Consider the following 18,433-nt stretch of genomic DNA (forward strand, 5'->3'; position numbering starts at 1 on the left):
GGATAGGAATATTTACGACGGGTAAACGCTGGGACCACCGCCCAGCCTGAGGAAACAACTCTTAAAAACGTTTTTTCCAGCGTTCGCGATGCTCATAAGCACGGCTGGATCGTCCCGCTAGACTGTTAACACAGTCTCACGGGCCTTGATGTGTTACGATTACGTGTTGAGGTTTTAAACTTATGCCTTCCTAGGAAGGGGGTCCCGAACGCAAGCGGCCTGCCTGTTGTTCGACCATTGGGAGTAACGTTAACTCAGGGTCTCCCACCTACGGTCTGTTAATCCCGTCTCGTGGCTGCCCAGCCCGTGTGTTAGTGGACGTTGTGTGTGTGTGTGTCCCCCTCCCCCCCACAACAACAAGTTACAGGGGGGGCTGTCGTGAGGAAAAGTACATAGCAGTGTTACCACACCGCACGCACTTGGTTCCCCTCACCCAGTTATTAAAGGCTTCGGCCCCAGTGTTTCCCAACACAAAACACACACATTACTAAAAAAAACATTTAATAAACGAATCAAATTAATTCGTGCAGATTTATATGTCTGCCAACATAGAGAGCAAATCTCTCTAATCCCATGCATGTCGCCCTGAGTCCGTCCACAAGAGGGCGCCATTGCCTCACAAATCAACCAGCTGGGCTCACACAGCTCAGTTCCGGCTGTCCAGCCCATGTGTTTTTAGTGGACGTTGTGTGTGGAAGGCCCCTGTGTTCCCCAACACAAAACACACACATAACTAAATAACACTTTAAAAAAAATAAAAAATAAATAAAAAAATAACATAAATCCGTTACAGAGAGAGTATCTCTCTCCGCGGATATTATTTTTCTGCCTGCACTTGAGACTGCCCAGTTCATGTGTTCAGGAGATATGTGTTTTTCCCCCACTTCTGGGGGCACCTTGTGAGGGAAAGTTCAGCACAGTGGACACCACACTATGTTCTCCTCACTCTGGCAATAAAGGCCAGAGTTTTGTGTTTTGCCGAAGCCCCAGTGTTTGCCCAACACAAAACACACAAAGCTACGAATCAAATGAATTCGTTTTGGAGAGAAGACCTCTCTCCGCAGAGAAAACTTCTCACTGCAGAGAGAGGAAATCCCTCCGAACCCCTGCATGTCAGGGTTCCAGACTGCGACCAAATTGGTCGCATATGCGACCATTTTTTGAGAATGTGCGAGTTAAAATGTTATGTGGTCGCATTAGTGCGAGTGGACGCTTGAGCAACAGAACGCCGTTGTATCAGCTGCTGCAGTCCGTAACTTATGTTCAAAATGAACGAGTAGGCTACATCATGAATCCATTTTCCAAACCGTGTTTTTGACTTATTCTGAATCACTACGGTACGCCGATAATAAGTGTTTATATTCGGACTATTTTATTCCGGGGTCGTCTCGGCTGCGGAGTAGCCCAGTGCCTGCGTGACTCGCCATAGACATTAACGGAGAGAAGTTCCGTCTACAATGTTCTTCCGCAAGACACGTGCAGTTTATTTATTGACGAACGTAGACGTCACACGCATTGCACACTGATGGTGAAACGCGCCAATTACGAATTCACGAATTAAGGCATATAAAAATGATAAAAATGGTCTCACGAAACACAGAGCCCCTTCCTCCTACGTCTTTTCAGCCGTTATATTTTCCTCTGTCGAGCGATTACTCTCATGAAATTATTAAGGAAATTATCATAAAATGCAGAAGGTAAGGAGTGTGAGATTTCTACTTTTTGTTACAACTATAAACTTTGATAACGAAAAATCTGTATCAGTTTATTATAATAATAATAAAATAATAATTTTAAAATGTAATGCATACATTTGAATGTTTAATGATTTTTAAAAGATAGAAAGATGATAATAGACAGATAGATAGATAGATAGATAGATAGATAGATAGATAGAATATAATTCAAATGTAAAATGCTTAAAATTACAGATTAAAATTACTGTCCAAAATCCATGAAAATCCTGAAATTTGGCAATGATAATTAATATATTACAGGTATTTCTGCTGCAACCCAGAAAGCCTTTGCTAGCCTTGGTCCATTAAAACCACTATTCATCAGCATGCATTGATTAATCCCAATGGCATGTAGCAAAAAAAAAAAAAAAAAGGTGCGACCAAATCATATGCTGGTGCGACCAACTGAGAAAGTTGGTAGCACCAGTGCAACCAGTGGAAAAGTTAGTCTGGAGCCCTGCATGTCGCCTCTAGTGTGCCCACTAGATGGCGCCTTTGCATCACAAATGAACCAGCTGGGCCCATACAGCCCCGCTCCGGCCCGAGCGGGGGCGCTCGCGAGTCACAAAGCGGCTTAGCAAGCCGTTTCAGCGCCCGAGTGGGTTTTTGCGTACCGTAACCCAGGGTTACAAGCTGCAGTTTGCAATAAAACCTCCGCATTTCAACGGCGTTCTCTCTTCTCACACAGAAGAAAACGCCTCACACATTCTGAAAGAGGAAATTTCCTCCCTCCTAACAAGGGAGCGATTCAGATGGTGCCACCCAATCTAATAAACCATGGTTTTTATTCCTGGTATTTTCATGTTCCAAAAGGCGTGGCGCCCCCGCCCTATATTGGACCTTCGAGTGTTGAACAAACATTTGAGGAAATACAATTTCAGAATGTGACACAAGGCTCTCTCGCCTGTGCCATAAAGCAGAACGACTGGTTCACATCAGTCGATCTGAAAGATGCTTTCTTTCACATAAGCATCTACCCTCCACACAGGAAATATCTTCGTTTCGCCTACCAAGGCATTTGTTACGAATTCACAGTTCTTCCGTTCGGGCGCAATTTGAGTCCCCGAACTTTCTGTCTGTGTGTGGAGGTGGGCGTGGCGCCCCTGAGACTATCAGGGCTAAGAATTCTGACTTACTGGCTCATCATAGCCAAATCAAAGGAGGTGTCGCTGGACACCGGCCGGGTGCTCGCGCACATCACATCCCTCGGGTTCAAGGTGAATGTGAGCAAAAACAATCTGACTCCCAGTCAGAATGTCATTTTCCTGGGCTTGGAATTGAACTCAGTCTCCATGCGAGCGCGTCTCTCCCAACAGCGCGTTCGCTCGCTGATGGACTGTCTGTCTCGGTTCAGAGAAGGGGCGAGAGTACAATATCGCACATGCCTCAGGCTGCAGGGTCTCATGGCTTCATCTATCCAAGTTGTGCTGTTGGTCTCCTGAGAATGAGAGCGTTCACGAAATGGGTTTTGTCACTACATTTCAGCCCGATTCGCGATCTCTGCCGCTCGGTAACGGTGACGCGCGCCTGCTTGGCGGCCCTGCGCCATTGGGAGAGCGAGAACTTTTACGCACGGGGAACCCCCCTCGGGACGGTTACGATGCGAAAAGTTTTGACGACAGATGAGTCCTTAACAGGCTGGGCAACCACCCAGGAAGGCAGAACGGTGAACGTCTGTGGCTGAGCAGACTACGTTCAGCGCACATTAACTATTTAGAGCTTTTACTATTTGGAAAGCTCTGAATCATTTTCTGCCTTGCCTGCAGGGACATCCCGTTCTAGTACGGTGCGATAATACCACGGCAGTGGCTTATATCAACCGTCAGGGCGGCATGCGCTCGTCGAAACTCCACGCTCTAGCTTACAGGCTTTTGGTGTGGAGCAGACAGGTTTTTCTGTCATTACGCGTGACTCATGTCCCGGGCATTCGGAACAGAGGCGCGGATTTGCTATCGAGGGTAAACCCAATCTACGGGGATTGGCGTCTTCACCCGCAGATAGTGGAGAGGTTATGGATGAGATTCGGACAGGCAGCCGAAGATCTTTTCGCCTCGCGCGAAAATCACCATTGTCCTATGTTCTTCTCGCTAAAGGACGTGGACGCACCCCTCGGGGCAGACGCACTGGCCCACCATGGCCCAAAGTGCTGCTGTATGCTTTTCCTCCCCTGTGCCTGATAATTTTCACACTGGCCAGGGTGAGAGAGCACAGCCTGTCTCTCATTCTGATAGCACCCAGGTGGCCCAAAGCCCCGTGGCTGGCAGAGATATTCCCTCTGTTATACGCCGAGCCATGGCGCCTCCTCCCTCGCACGGACATACTGTCCCAAGCCAACGGGGAGATTTACCACCCCCACCCAGACAGGGTGGCTCTCTGGGCCTGGCCCGTGAGAGGACGAACCTAAATGCACTGGGGCTCCCGCCGCGTGTAATCGCCACTACTCAGAATGCCAGGGCCGTTTCCACACGATCCCTATATGGCTGTAAGTGGCAAGTGTTCGAAGGGTGGTATGATGGGCGTGGTTTCACATCTTATCAGTGCTCGGTGCCTGATATTTTGTGTTTCCTGCAAGACCTCATGGAAAGAGGCAGGTCCTTTTCCACTATTAAGGTCTACCTGGCTGAGATTTCAGCCTGTCATGTGGGTTTTGAGGGCTCCACCGTCAGGCAGCACCCTCTAACCCGCAGATTTATGGAGGGTGCACGCCGCTCTTTGCCGGTCATCAGGAGATCTGTTCCAGAGTGGGACCTCTCCATGGTGCTGGAAGCGCGGTCTCTGTATCCTTTTGAGCCTCTGGGGAGTATTTCCCTTAAGCTGCTGTCCCTCAAGACAGCTTTGCTCTCAGCCTTGGCATCTGCTAAACGGGTCAGTGAGCTACATGCACTCTCGGTTCACCCCTCGTGCGCCAAATTCTCCCTAAGTGGAGATAAGGTTTTCCTTAAGCCTAACCCGGCCTTCATGCCGAAATGCTTCCCTGCGTTAACTTCGGAGGTTTTGGAGCTATCCGCTTTTCACCCTCCACCCTTTGCCTCCCCGGAGGATCAGGGGCTGAATGCTCTGTGTCCCGTCCGGGCTCTGCAAGCATATATGACCAGGACCAGTGCTTTCCGCAAGAGCGACCAGCTCTTTGTTTCAAGGGCTCCCCTGCACAAGGGGAGTCCCATTTCAAAGCAATGCCTCTCACATTGGCTTGTGGACGCTATACTATGGCTTATGAAGCAAAGGGAGTGCAGCCCCAAGGGGCATCAGAGCTCATTCCACAAGGGGCTTAGCCGCCTCTTGGGCTTTGTTCAGGGGAGTGCCACTGCAGGACATCTGCTCCGCGGCCAGCTGGGCCTCTCCTCATACCTTTGAGCGTTACTACCGGTTGGATGTCACCAGAACTTCGGTGGCACACTCGGTCCTAGGGGGACGGTCCTCTTAGCCCTTTCCCACAGCCCCGTTTGGTTAACCAACGAGGAGTGAATGGGCCGGCTGGCCATTTTCATTCCTGTCACCAAGCATTCGCATTCCTTCTTGGGTTTAGCTATGTGCATTGGTGGTGCGGGGGCCATTATCATGTATGTGTCTCATGCATGTTTCATGCCCTGCTTGTCCACAGCAGTTAGCGTGGCGGAAAACTTGCAGGGTCATGTTTGTGGGACGTGTCAGGCACCGCCTCTCTGAGGTGACCGTCCTTCTCTGGCCTTCAGAACCTCACTGTGAGTGTATTGGGCTGTCCATGTCTCTCCCATAGGTGGATCTCGAAACGAGATGATGAAAGAGAACAATAGGTTACTGTCGTAACCCCGGTTCTCTGAAACATCGAGTGGAGAGATCCACCAGCTTTGCCCCGCTTGCCGCACGAGAAGCGAATATACTTACTGAGGAATAGCAGCACGCCCAGCTGTGATATGCCCGTAGGTAAGGGGGTGTGGCCTCACCTGGCATTGGCTGCGCGCTTCTGTCTGTTAGCCAGACTTGGTGCAACTGGATGCTTCTGCAGAGGTCAGGTACGGATGCCCTTCCCATAGGTGGATCTCTCCACTCGATGTTTCAGAGAACCGGGGTTACGACAGTAACCTATTGATCTGTTTGTCAAAACTAAGCGATGAGTCGACTATTACGCAAAGATTTCTCACACTATCTTTCACCTTCATTTCTAATGGAGCAAGGATATTGGCTATCTTCTCTTTGCAATTTTGTGGACCAAATATTGTAATTTCAGATTTTTTTTCATTAAGCTGGAGAAAGTTTTTAGACAGCCAAATTTTAAGCTCATTCAAACAGTCCAACAAAGATTTGAGGGACTGTTCGTTCCCGACTTTGAGAAGTAGATAGATCTGTGTGTCATCAGCATACATATGATAAGAAATGTCATAGAGACGACAAATAGATCCCAGAGGGCACATGTACAGAGCAAACAATGTAGGACTCAAAAGAGAGCCTTGAGGGAGGCCATATTTTAAGGTGACTGCAGAGGATGAAACATTTGCAAAATTAACAGAGAATGTTCTGTCCTGTAAATATGAATGGAACCATGTTAGTGCTCTTCCACGAATGCCAACCTCACACTCCAACCGGTCTAAAAGAATCGAATGATCAACAGTGTCAAATGCGGCACTGAGATCCAATGTAATTAAAACAGCTGCCAGCCCAGAATCAGTTATATTAGGAGGTAATTTAGCACTTTTATGTACACTCTGTACTGTGCCTAGCTCTAAATCCAGATTGGAAATTATCCAAGATATCATTTTCACTTAAAACTGACGTAGTTTGAAGGAACACAACCTTCTCTAAAATTTTAGATATAAATGGTAGTTTTGAAATTGGGCGAAAATTATTCAGATCAGTGTAATCAAGGCCATGCTTTTTGATTTGGGGAGTAACCACTGCTTGTTTGAGACAGGGTGGAACAACACCATTTGATAATGAGCTATGGTTGCAAACACATCTTTAAAGAGCCGGGGTGGAATAGAATCCAGAGGAGTAGATGACAGTTTCAAATGCTTGACTATATCTGCTAGTGCTGGAAGAGAGACAGCATCAAAGTGATCCAGTAAAGAAGAACATGGCATGGGGGTTTCTAGAACAATGTTAGAAGGTACAATTCTTGCTCTTATTAGTTCAATCTTTCTAACAAAAAAGTTCAGGAAATCTTCACAGGTATAAAGTGTAGATTCTGTTAAAGACGGAGTAGTCGGGTTTAGCACAGTGTTTATTGTGCCAGCCAAACAGAACTTTTGGGCAGTGCGCTGTTCTACTTATTAGGTCTGAAAAATATTTAGTTTTAGCTGCTTTAGCTGCATGCTGGTAACTGCTAAGCGTGTCTTTTAGCATTTCATAAGAAACCTGCAGTTTTTCTCTCTTCCACCTGCGTTCAGCTTTCCTGCAAGCCTTTCTAAGGGCACGCGTTTCATTATTAAGCCGAGGCTGAGATCTAAGTTTCGGCCTTTTAAGCCTGAGCGGAGCAACTTCATTTATGATGTTTGAGCATAGAGAATTGAAAATATCAGTTAATTCTTCCATATCTAGACAGGGTCCTGAAGCCTCAATGATAGAAGAGATAGGGCTAGACGCATATGCTTCAGCAAAAAGATTTGTTGTCACCTCATTTACAGGTCTAAAATAATAATAAAAAGATTTGTCTTTTGGTGTCAAAAGTAAAAAATACAGATCTATGGTCAGATATACAATTGTCTTCTATAGTCACACCACTAAGAGACACACCCAGAGATAAAATTAAATCAAGAGTGTGACCATGCCTGTGTGTGGCATCACAAACGGACTGTTTTAAATTAAAAGAGTCAACAAGTTCAGAGAACTGCTTTGCAAGTAAGTTAGATGGGCAACATACTGTACATGAATATTAAAATCCCCAATGATTAGAAGATTGTCAATGGTCGGAACAATAAGAGAAAGAAAACATGAGAAGTCCGCAATAAAATCCTTATTGTATTTAGGAGAACGGTAGATAAGTGCACAGTAAATGGGACAAAGAGTCATACTGGAAGCAAAGTTGCATAAAATTGGAGGAGGACTGTCGAAGAGGTCACACCAGGGATCTCTTAGCACAGGTCATTCAAGCCCATAAAGGAATGATAAAAGACAAGTATGGAATTAGAGGCAGCTGGCAAGAATACACCATAGAGCTTTGTGTAAGTAAGCACTAGCAATGGAGAACAACCTAACAATGACCCAGTGGAAATAGAACCAGCCATTTTAAATGAAGAAGTCATATGGGCTCTTGTTTTGACTATATCCCAGAATTGTTGGGGCCTATTCCACCTGCAGCGATCAAAGAAATTTATCAAAAGATCTGGCCGAAAAGATCAGTTTTCATACAGCTACTAAGGAAAGGCGATGCAAGGAACTGTTGCAACTACTGTTCAATAGCATTTATTTCTCACACAAGCAAAATCCTTCAAAAAATTAGAAATCAGCGCCTACAACCAATCATAGAACAGTGTTTCCCACAGAATTAGATTCTATTTGCGGTGGTGTGGTGTTTGGGGACCGGGGACCGGGGACCGGGGGGGTGGGGGGTGCATAAAGGAGAAAAGCTTAGGCCGCGCCACAGGGGCCTATATGTATTGTAATGGTGCAAAAAGTCAAACTTTAGAGGCATGTTATCAATAACCTTTATTGGAATATAAATGTACATAAGCTTAGCTGCAGGAATCTGTGAGAGCAACGGACAAGAAAATTGGTGTACCCAGGGCAGGCTTAGTAACAAATACCCTTGTATGGTTGTCTTGTCTATATATACTAAACATTAGTGCTGTCAAAATAAATGATTAATCCAAGTGATTGATCAAAAAATAAAAAATAAAAATAACTCATAATCCTGATTGATACCTTCCTGGTATGTACTATGCTCAATTATATAGCAGGGCTCTCAAGGTTTGAAGACAGGCAGCAGGAGTGACAGAATCATGTGAACAATTGACCGTTCGCAAAAGCCACGCCCCCTAGTTATTGTTGCTACGCCCGTCAAACAAATGGTCAAACACGACCAGCGCGACAGATTGCTATGACGGGAAGAGGTATACCCGTGCGTGTCAGTGACCTTTTTTGGAGCAATACCTCAGCGATATCCTCCAGATCGAGGCAAAAGGGGTTACAGTATGCAGTGGAGGGATATATTCAAAACATAAAAATACGCAATGAAGGAGACACGACTACTATCGAGGCGAATGCTTATACTCAAGCTAAATCTAAAAAGCCCATGACCTGTTACCTCAAACTCAACCAGCACAGCCTTGAAGATTTTATAAACTGGTTCAGTGGCTAATGTTTGGAGTTAGAAATATATAACTCGCGCTGCATATTTAGTAATTTTGCCTCAGATACAGGATTATTCGCTTTAACAAGCAGGTTGTTCATTACCACGGCAACCGCTTGCGTGTCATGCTGAATGCCATTTTCGTGTTTAAAAAGTAACTAAACATAAGAGACGGAAAGATGCAGCTAACCATAACGTTATATTATTTAAGGTTATTTCTATTCGTTACGATAATATCGTAACGAATAGAAATAACCTTAAATAATATAACGTTATGGTTAGCTGCATCTTTCTGTTGTCAAGTAAGCTTCATGCTTTCCCCGTTGCGAACGTGCACTGTAACGTTAGTCTACGGGTGCTTCAGTGCTGCTCATTTTCCCCTGAGAATATCATGTTAACAACAACCCTTTAGAAAACGTAATTCCTTTGTGGATCCTCTTGATCTGGTTTCTCCATGTTTCTTTGACTAACCTCAGTGTCTCAGTCTCACGCACGCTGCACGCGAGTTAACCATGTTCGAAACATTTAACTGGGGGTGGGGCCGTCCACACTGTTTTATCAATTGTAGGCACCGCTCACGTTGTGTTTTTGGCTTTGGAAACGGAAAGAACACAACTCCTCCAGACAATCTCTCGGGGTACCTAGTGTCCGATTTACAAACGCCGTAAGCGCACCGCTTCACCATCTTGCTTGGAGTCAATGTTTGACGGACCTGCTCACATAGTAACCGTTGCTATGATGTGTGATTGGACAATGGCCGTTTTGTGGGAGGGGCCTTTTTTTTCTTTGGTTGTTGCTTTAAATCTTACCCAGATACAATAGTGCTATTTTCTGATTGGCTATTTGTGTAGCCCCTTTTTTGATTGGCTGATAAGTGGCAGGCTCGAGACACGCTTGATTCCTGCCGGTTCCATAGTGAGAGCGGCGCGGCCAAAGACATTTTGGGCGCTGCGGCATATTAAATATATTATAAACAGTTTTTCCGCGAGAGAAATACAAAAGACCGAAATGAGTGACTGTGACTCTCAATACGTGACACTTGAGAGCTCTGATATAGCAAATGGCAACAATGTTGCAGGTGCGATGCACCGCGTACAAACCATAGACGGAACAAACCGGAATATGTTTATACTTCTCATCCAACCACAATCAAATGCACTCTATCCGGATGGCGCGATTTATCTGGATATTTTTTTTTTTTTACGATGACAAGCAGAAATGAAAACAAGGCGAAATGAAATAGCAGTAACAAGGCTATTTTTAAAATGAAAGTAGCCTACAGACAATTGCGTGAAAATGTAAGGAGTAAAAAGTCGGCTGAAAAATAATTACTCCAGTAAAGTATAGATACCCAAAATGTGTGTTTGGACAGAATACGAGACAGTTCTTTATTAAATTCATAAAAGACCAAATGGAATACTGGCTTCTAAACCTCAAAGAAATGCCACAATCAAGACTTTGGAGCAGAAATAAGTGAGAAAACACCTCACATGTGCCGCTCACAGTATAAGGGTCTTTCCTTGCCATTAATGCTTGGATATCACACTTAGGTCTACGTCTCTTTACATTAATAATAATAATAATGTCTAGTGCGGTGGCTGTGATTTATATATAAACCTACCAACGTCCGTTGCCATGATTATTGGAGTGACTGATCGCGAGAAGAAAAAAAAAAGTTTTAGTCGCATAGCATTGTTTAATGGAAACGCCGTCATTTCGCAATAGTTTTTTATCGATATTTAGAAAAAAAATTGCGCAAATCTGTAATGGAAAGGCGACAGCATTTAACATAGACTAAATTCTCAGAGTTATAGTGTTCATTATACTAACCATTCAACTCCGGATAGATTCTGGAGGAATAAGCACCGGCAACAATCCGTTCTCCAACGCATGCTCATGTTTTGATTCAGATCGTGCTCGAAGAGGAGGGGCTATTCGCGTCTCCGTTGTCAGTTTGTGAGAGTGGGAGGGAGGGAGCAAGCTGCACGCAGCTCTACAATAAAATACAATTTTACCCATATTAAATAGTTAAAAAATCTGAAAATCAATCCATGGCGGTCAGCGTTGATACCGCCACAAATTAATGAATGTATGGGAAACCCTGATAGAAGCAGAGCTACTGGGTTTCGCCGAGGTCGTGGCACACTTGACCACATCATCATTGAAAGATTTAATGAATATCAGAAAAGCGTCTACATGTGCTTCATTGACTATAGCAAGACTATTGATTGTGTTGAACATGACAAGTTATGGAAGGTACTTCAGGAACTGGGAGGATCTGACCCAGTTGATGAGATCGCTTTATATAGATCATGAAGCAATTGTCAGAACACGGGATGGTGATACAGAATGGTTTAAAATTGAAAGGGGTGTAAGGCTGTATTCTCTCCCCATTTGTTTTTAATCTTTATGCTGAAATTAGGTCAGGAAGAATCGGAAATAGGTGTGAAGATTGGCAGCAGAAATAGCAATAATCTCCGTTATGCTGATGATACAACCTTATTAGCAGGAACCAAAGATGGAAATTTTATTATAAGGTGTTTCAACCTTATAATAAAAATTCAAAAGGAAAGTGAAAAGATGGGACCCCTGACCATCAAAAAGACAAAAATTATGTCAACAACTGGAACCGGAGCAATTAAAATGACCATCAACGGATAAGGTTAAGGACTTCTGCTTCTTGGGATCTATGATTGACCAAACCGGCGACTGCACACCTGAAATAAAGCACCGAATTTCATTAGGGCGTAATGCAATGCTGAACATGCACCAAATCTGGAGGAGCAGACATCAACCTCTCAACCAAATGCAGGCTATTCCAAGCAATTGTGTTTCCTATATCAACATACGGATGTGAAAGCTCTCCGACGATCGAAGGAGAATTGATGTCTTTGAGACGTGGTGTTGGAGAAGGCTCTTAAGGATGCCATGGACAGTAAGGGTTACCAACAGAGAGGTCCTGGAGCACATCAAACCAGAGATGTCACTTGAGGGAAAAATGACCAAATTCCGGCTCATCTACTTCGCTTATGTGATGCAAACAGCTTCATTGAAAAAGTGAAATGATGCTTGGCCAAGTTAGTGCAACAAGGAAAAGAGGCCGCCAAAAAACACAGGCCTAGGCATAGAACAGCTGAAAAAGAAAGCAGATGCGAAAGATGACTGGAAGACTGGAAAGCATAGCGAGAGATGGCCCATAGGGTCGCCAAGAGTCGGATACGACTGAATGGCTAATCATCACCAATAAATAGAGGCGGAAAGTATAATATATCCGTTACTGAGTAAAAAATGTATAATACAAGGGTGGGAAGAAATTGCGCTCCGGAAACGATTGCATTGATTGATTGAACGGCGGGAGAACAATTGCACAAAAATCAAGAAGGAGACGGACAAGACAGAATGCGGGCCCAGCTGAAAGTGAAACACCGTCGGATTCTTATGAAGCAAACCCCTGGCCCATATGGGAATACTTCGGATATGGAAAAAAACCCGAATGCGTGGTTGTCTTTGAGATATCCAATTTGCAAAAAGGAAACACGTAGAACATATTCAGGAATCGCTCTGTGCAGATAAAGGTAATTCCCGTGCATAACTTAAGGCCGAATTATTTACATGATGCAGATGGAATTCCGGAATCCATTCATGAAAATGTAATTAACAGTATAACGCAGTTGTCACGTAAAACACGCAAACTGATGGATGGATGAATAAATGGAAAGTCAGAAGGTGGAATAGCTCTGAAGATGAAGCTTCCTTAGCCGCAGCATCAGCTTGTTCATTCCCTGGAATTCCACAATGCCCTGGTACCCAACAAAAAATGACTTTAAAATTCTGTGCCTCCAAGGACCGCAAACTATTTAAAATGTCCACAAATGCTTGGTGTTCATATTTAGAAGATGCCAGGATTTTGAGTCTGTCATTACCGTAATAGGACATTTCGCTGCTGAGAAGTTTTAATACGCTGCCAAAATGATTGAATTGGATTCTGTGAAAACGGAACTATAATGAGGAATCTGTACTTCATTTTTTCTGATGGTTGACCACAAAGCCAGCTGAAACATGATCTCCAGACTTCGACCCATCTGTATATATTGGGATGTATCATAAAAATGTGTAAAATTACAGCTCTATTATTTGACCATTGTGAAAAAGTAATTGACCAAATGTGAAAAAGTAATCCTAGCGCATGTTGCATTCTCAAATGCACATTATAAGCTACATGCAGAGATCGAGTTTGTGTGGATCAGCATTTACTGTGAACCAAGCCGCTCCTACACCCTGATATTATTATATTTTTCTTACAAATTTCATATGATGACGTATTAAAACTAATAATAATAAACATAAATATTTTCTTGCATAACCCTGTTTTTTTTTGCTGTACTTCTAAATTTTAAAGAATTTCTTAATTTTAAAATGAATGAAAAGGGGTAAATGAAGTAAAAATGCACGTTACCATTCACTCATTAATAAGAATTTACTGATCAGATATAATTTGGTTTTAGTTAAAAAAATATCAAGTTATGATTTTTTTACAAGCTTACGTTCCATGGGTCCAAACAGACCCGGGAAAACAACAGGTGAATGCAGTTTATTTTTTAATTCCTCCATAAGGGGGGCTAAGGGGAATTCCCACCTTTTTCCAAAATGAAATTCAGGTTACTGCATATAATTTGCGGACATCAGGGAGTGTGGCGGTATCAGTACGAGGGGGTTTTGAAATATTTTGAATATTGGAATTCGCAATCACGCATACTCTGTAGTAGTGACCGCACATTTCACAAGAAAAGAAGTCAATGAGGATCTGTTGTGCTTACTTTTACTTTTCGCTTTGACACCAAATCCTCTACCATCATCTCTCCTTACTCTCGTCACATGATTAAGTGAAATCTCCTGCTGCACTCTACTTTATGGAGCAGAGCTTTTAGATTATAATTGTAGCATCCGTTGTCCACCTGAACTAAATGTTTTTTCTCTAAAAAAGCAAAACGACAGTGGCAGAGGTGCAGCGGTGGGCAAGTAATGTAATCGGTGTATGGCAGAATACCGTGTAACACCAGTTAGACCGCAGTAAGCGTTCTAAGAATGAAGCATGACTTCCCCCACTGATCACGTTTCCTTTGCCAGAGTAATGGTGCGTTCTATTATTGTCAACGAACCGACTCGGCCCTCGGATATGACGCCATTTCCACACTTCAAGCGTTCTGGTATGTTTTGTGCGTCCGAGTCGGAGAAAAAACATGGACGCCACCCGGAAAGCTGTTGCTATGGTAGCACTGGCCGAGTACCGGGCGCTTATCAAAACTCAGCCATTTGAACTTCTAAAATTTTCACTTTATTTCATGTTTTAGTTTATCTTCTGTTAGCAACGCTAGCCACGTTAGTAACACCCGTTTGAAACAAGGCTTCATTCAATATTGCACTCACAACAAGACCGATTCCCATACCCACAGGCAGTGATATGGACGCAGTAAGGTATTGCAGTAATACGAGTGATTAAAATCTTCATTTAAACAACCAAAGCGGTCCAAAAACAATGAAAACAATTCATACTAAGCCACACAGGGCGCAGCCATCTTGGATTCCGTATCAGAATTCTTGCTCGGTGTCCTCACGGTTGTCCGAAATCCGAGCGGGAAAATCCGAGGAAAGGGGGCGTGTTGGTGCGTGTTGCTAGGCAACGTCTGTCTTCCTAGTCGGAACTCCGACGCGGATAAATAATAGAACGCACCATAAGCCTTGTAGTCCTGCGTGGTACTGCATGCAATCACAGGATCCTTTTCCCTCTGATGTGCATTCTCAATGGCCACATCTGTATTTTCCCAATGTTTGTTTTATTTCTATTTGTATACAATGTGTAGATAAATAACTCTTTATTTTATGTAACTCACACCCCATTGCTGAATATTATAAACTCACCAATGCCATAGAGTGCAATCCTGGTGTTTCCTTTCTGCAGAAGAACTGGACTGACCTCAAGTTTCTCCACTGAATGACCGCGGCCAAAATGATTGACCAGACCAGCGCAGCTCAACAGGTCTATAGCACATAGACCATCAGCCTGGAACACACATACAAAGCCAAACACAAAAACTAAAAAATAACATTGGAAGGAAGGAAGGAAGGAAGACACAAAATTGCCTTATCAATTATGTAATTAACATTTAAATTGCATCTTACTGACCAATTTAACACATAAAGAAAGAAAAATACACAATTACTTTCTACAGCTGAGAATCAGAAGTTCTCATACTATTTTGAGGTCTGCCTAACTTCGTTTTTCAGTGGTTGATTAGTTTACATTACATTTTGGTGATCAAAGATGATTAAGGGATGAAATGATTGACTACAAGATCTACTTTACCACAATCCTACACTGTATAACCAAAAGCCTGTCCTGCAGACATGTGGAACCCCTTTAGTGACTGAGCACGGAGGATCATGAGCAATTACAAAGTATTAACGTTGATTTTCACCAATAATTGCTAGTTCCACATAGGAACTATCGGTGCCAATCAATAGGTAAAAACGAAATATCGGTTGACCTGTTAGCAGCTGCATTCCCCAACAAAAGTAATTTCAAGTTTTATGTGCAATATGCAACATATAGTTCGTGGACATGGACTGTGGGCTGTCCGTAAGCACGCCTGAGGCTGCATTACTCTCTATGTGCACACACTACCCATTAAAAACCCAATTTGACAATTTTAGTGAACTAATAAATTGATGTATTCTCTTACCCCAGTTGGGTCATCATGGTTACCATGCACACTGAAGACAGGGATGGAAATGTTGAGATTATTGTCCAAGTAGTTCACCCATGGAAACCTGACAAAATAACAAAAGGACGTCATGTGTCTGTGTGTATGTGGACATTTCTGCATCTCTGTACATCACAATAGGGGAATATTTTATACTGAACATTCAAACTGTCATTATTCATAAAATTCTGATCATTTATTTGAGGGTTGGTTGACATGACCGAAGCTCAGGGACGTGCACAGGAATTTTGAGGGGCAGTTGCTCTGACCTGAAAAAAGGGCAACTACGCATGATTTGTAGTATGATTGCGTAAAGGGAACAGGAATTCCGGTAGGGAACAGAATCGACTGCTAAACCCAGTGCCGATCCTGACCTCCCCCTGGGGCCCTAAGCAAAATTCTGCTAAGGGACCCTCTACCAGACCTGTGACGCCGTGAGCTATGTAAACCATTTGCCATTGCCACACAGTCACACCTGACACTTCAGTGCTCCCATACAATCCTCCCTCCTTTAAACAAAACAGTCAAAGAATAAGTACAACAATATAGAACAGAATGAGGTTCAAACAAACAATATTTATTGAATAGAGTATTTTCTATAGAATGTTAACATAAGTGAATATTAACGTAAACATAAATAAGAAGAAAATAATAAATTATAACCCTGAGCTTTGGCTTTTGGGATTAACTTTGGTTCTCTCTACAGCCTGGGTATTTTCGGCATCAGTATGATTTTTTTATTATTTTTTATTATGCATGTTGAAGCAATTCTTGATTTATGGTTATTATTTACTGAGGGATGTGCATCCATATTGACCAGTATGTCCAGCTAATCAACATTTTAAATTCAATATAGCCTATAAATCAATAGTCAATCAATGTCAAATTGTCAATACATTGCTTTCTATCTTGCATAATTAGTGCAGTTGTTTAGAGTTTTTAACTACACTGAGACTAGATAATCAGTGTCTTGTTTTATAATGTGTACTTTGATTGGGAGTGCCATCATTCACGTGCATGCATTGTACAGTATGTCTGGTCTCCACATATTTCTGCTTGAAAAATGCGAGTTTCATTTCGTGCACGCGCATATGAACGAACGATAACACACGTGACGCGGTTATGTTTTCTGAGCTGCAGTAAACAAACACTGTTGCACTTTGTCGTTTATCAAAAACAAACGTAAATATAAATATAGCTGCGAGCAGCGATTACGGGCCCAAGCCGGTGGCACCGCAACCCCGGTGCCTTTAGTTACCTAAAGGCACCGGGGTGGCGGTACCACCGGCTTTGGCCCTTCATCGCTGCTCGCAGCTATATTTATATATATATATATATATATATATATATATATAAAGCCGGTGGCACCGCCACCCTGGTGCCTTTAGGGTTATTGTGCACGACGTGCAAAAACGTAACCCTGCTTTGACTGTCGAAAAGAAGTGTGCTGTAGAGCTTGTATCAGTGTGGGCTCTGCAAAAGTGTGCATTGAGGGCACATATCAACCACAAAGTATGCGAGAGCAACCTTCTGAAAGGTCAGGTCTACATCCAGGTCTACATCTGCCGTGTGTTTACATCATAGTAGTGAAGTTTGAAGCAATCAGGTGATTTCAAAGCTTTTTGAAAGTGACAGACTTCCTGCTGCCAGTTGGTGGCGCTATAACCGGGGTGGCGGTGCCGCCGGCTTTGGCCCTTTCATCGCTGCTCGCAGCTATATTTATATATATACACACACAAACACACACACACACACACACACACACACACATATATATATATATATATATATATATATATATATATATATATATACATAAATATATATATATTGTTTTTTTAAGAGACAAGACAGAATATTACTTGCCTGATCTGATTAGAAAAATAGTGTTTGTGTGTGTGTGTGTGTGTGTGTGTGTGTGTGTGTTTGTGTGTGTGTGTGTGTGTGTGGCGTAATTGAACAATGTAGACATAAAAACATACTCCGTCCTTTTGTTCATACAGGACATTATTCAAACTGCAAAGTGTTTACTTATATTTGTGTACACTTGCAATAAAACACAACATTGTGCTTTTGTCAAGCTATAAACTCTTGTCAAACTGTAAACTACAACTGTCACCCAACCAAAATCTCTTACACACACACACACACACACAGTTTAAAAGCAAAAAATATCAAACAATCCTATTTAAAAACAGTCTGTGGGAGCCATCTTTTGGACATTCATCATATCGCATTGGTTTTCATTTCTTGTCATCAAACAGAGCCCTAATCTGTTTATTTTTTCAGTTACACATTCTACATTGATTAAAAAAGAAAAATCAAATGTGTTTTTATTTTATACAGAAATAAATAATCTATCATTCAGATGAGAATAAAGTTAGTGTTAGTTCAAATTTTAAGGAAAACAAATATATGATCTGAAATATAGCACATTCATTTAAAATTCATTCAGGTTCAATTACCAAACATACAATCTTAATGTAATTTAAAGCAAACAATACATTTAAAATATATGGGTTGTATGACTATTTTTTAATATAAAAAGATATATATCCAAAAAGACAAGGCCTAAAGTTTAACAAGGGTTAAACTCTTATCACTGTAACAGACACAATCACACACACAATCACACACACACACACACACACAAGTCAAATCACTTACATTTT

The 18,433-nt window shown here is 42.6% G+C and overlaps 1 protein-coding gene across 1 annotated transcript in view; it reads right to left on the reverse strand.

Annotated features, from left to right (window-relative positions):
• Window positions 1-18,433, reverse strand: part of mre11a (MRE11 homolog A, double strand break repair nuclease) — an 86,185-nt gene that overhangs the window by 36,525 nt on the left and 31,227 nt on the right. The window contains exons 4-5 of the mRNA XM_056271074.1: window positions 15,741-15,828; window positions 14,920-15,061 (exon numbers count right to left, since the gene is read on the reverse strand). Of these exons, the coding sequence (XP_056127049.1) occupies window positions 14,920-15,061; window positions 15,741-15,828 (230 nt within the window). The remainder of the gene's footprint in view (window positions 1-14,919; window positions 15,062-15,740; window positions 15,829-18,433) is intronic.

The sequence above is a fragment of the Rhinichthys klamathensis genome, unplaced genomic scaffold (assembly GCF_029890125.1).
Source record: "Rhinichthys klamathensis goyatoka isolate OS25496 unplaced genomic scaffold, OSU_Roscu_1.1 h1tg000014l_1, whole genome shotgun sequence".
In the NCBI taxonomy this organism is placed as follows: Eukaryota; Metazoa; Chordata; class Actinopteri; order Cypriniformes; family Leuciscidae; genus Rhinichthys; species Rhinichthys klamathensis.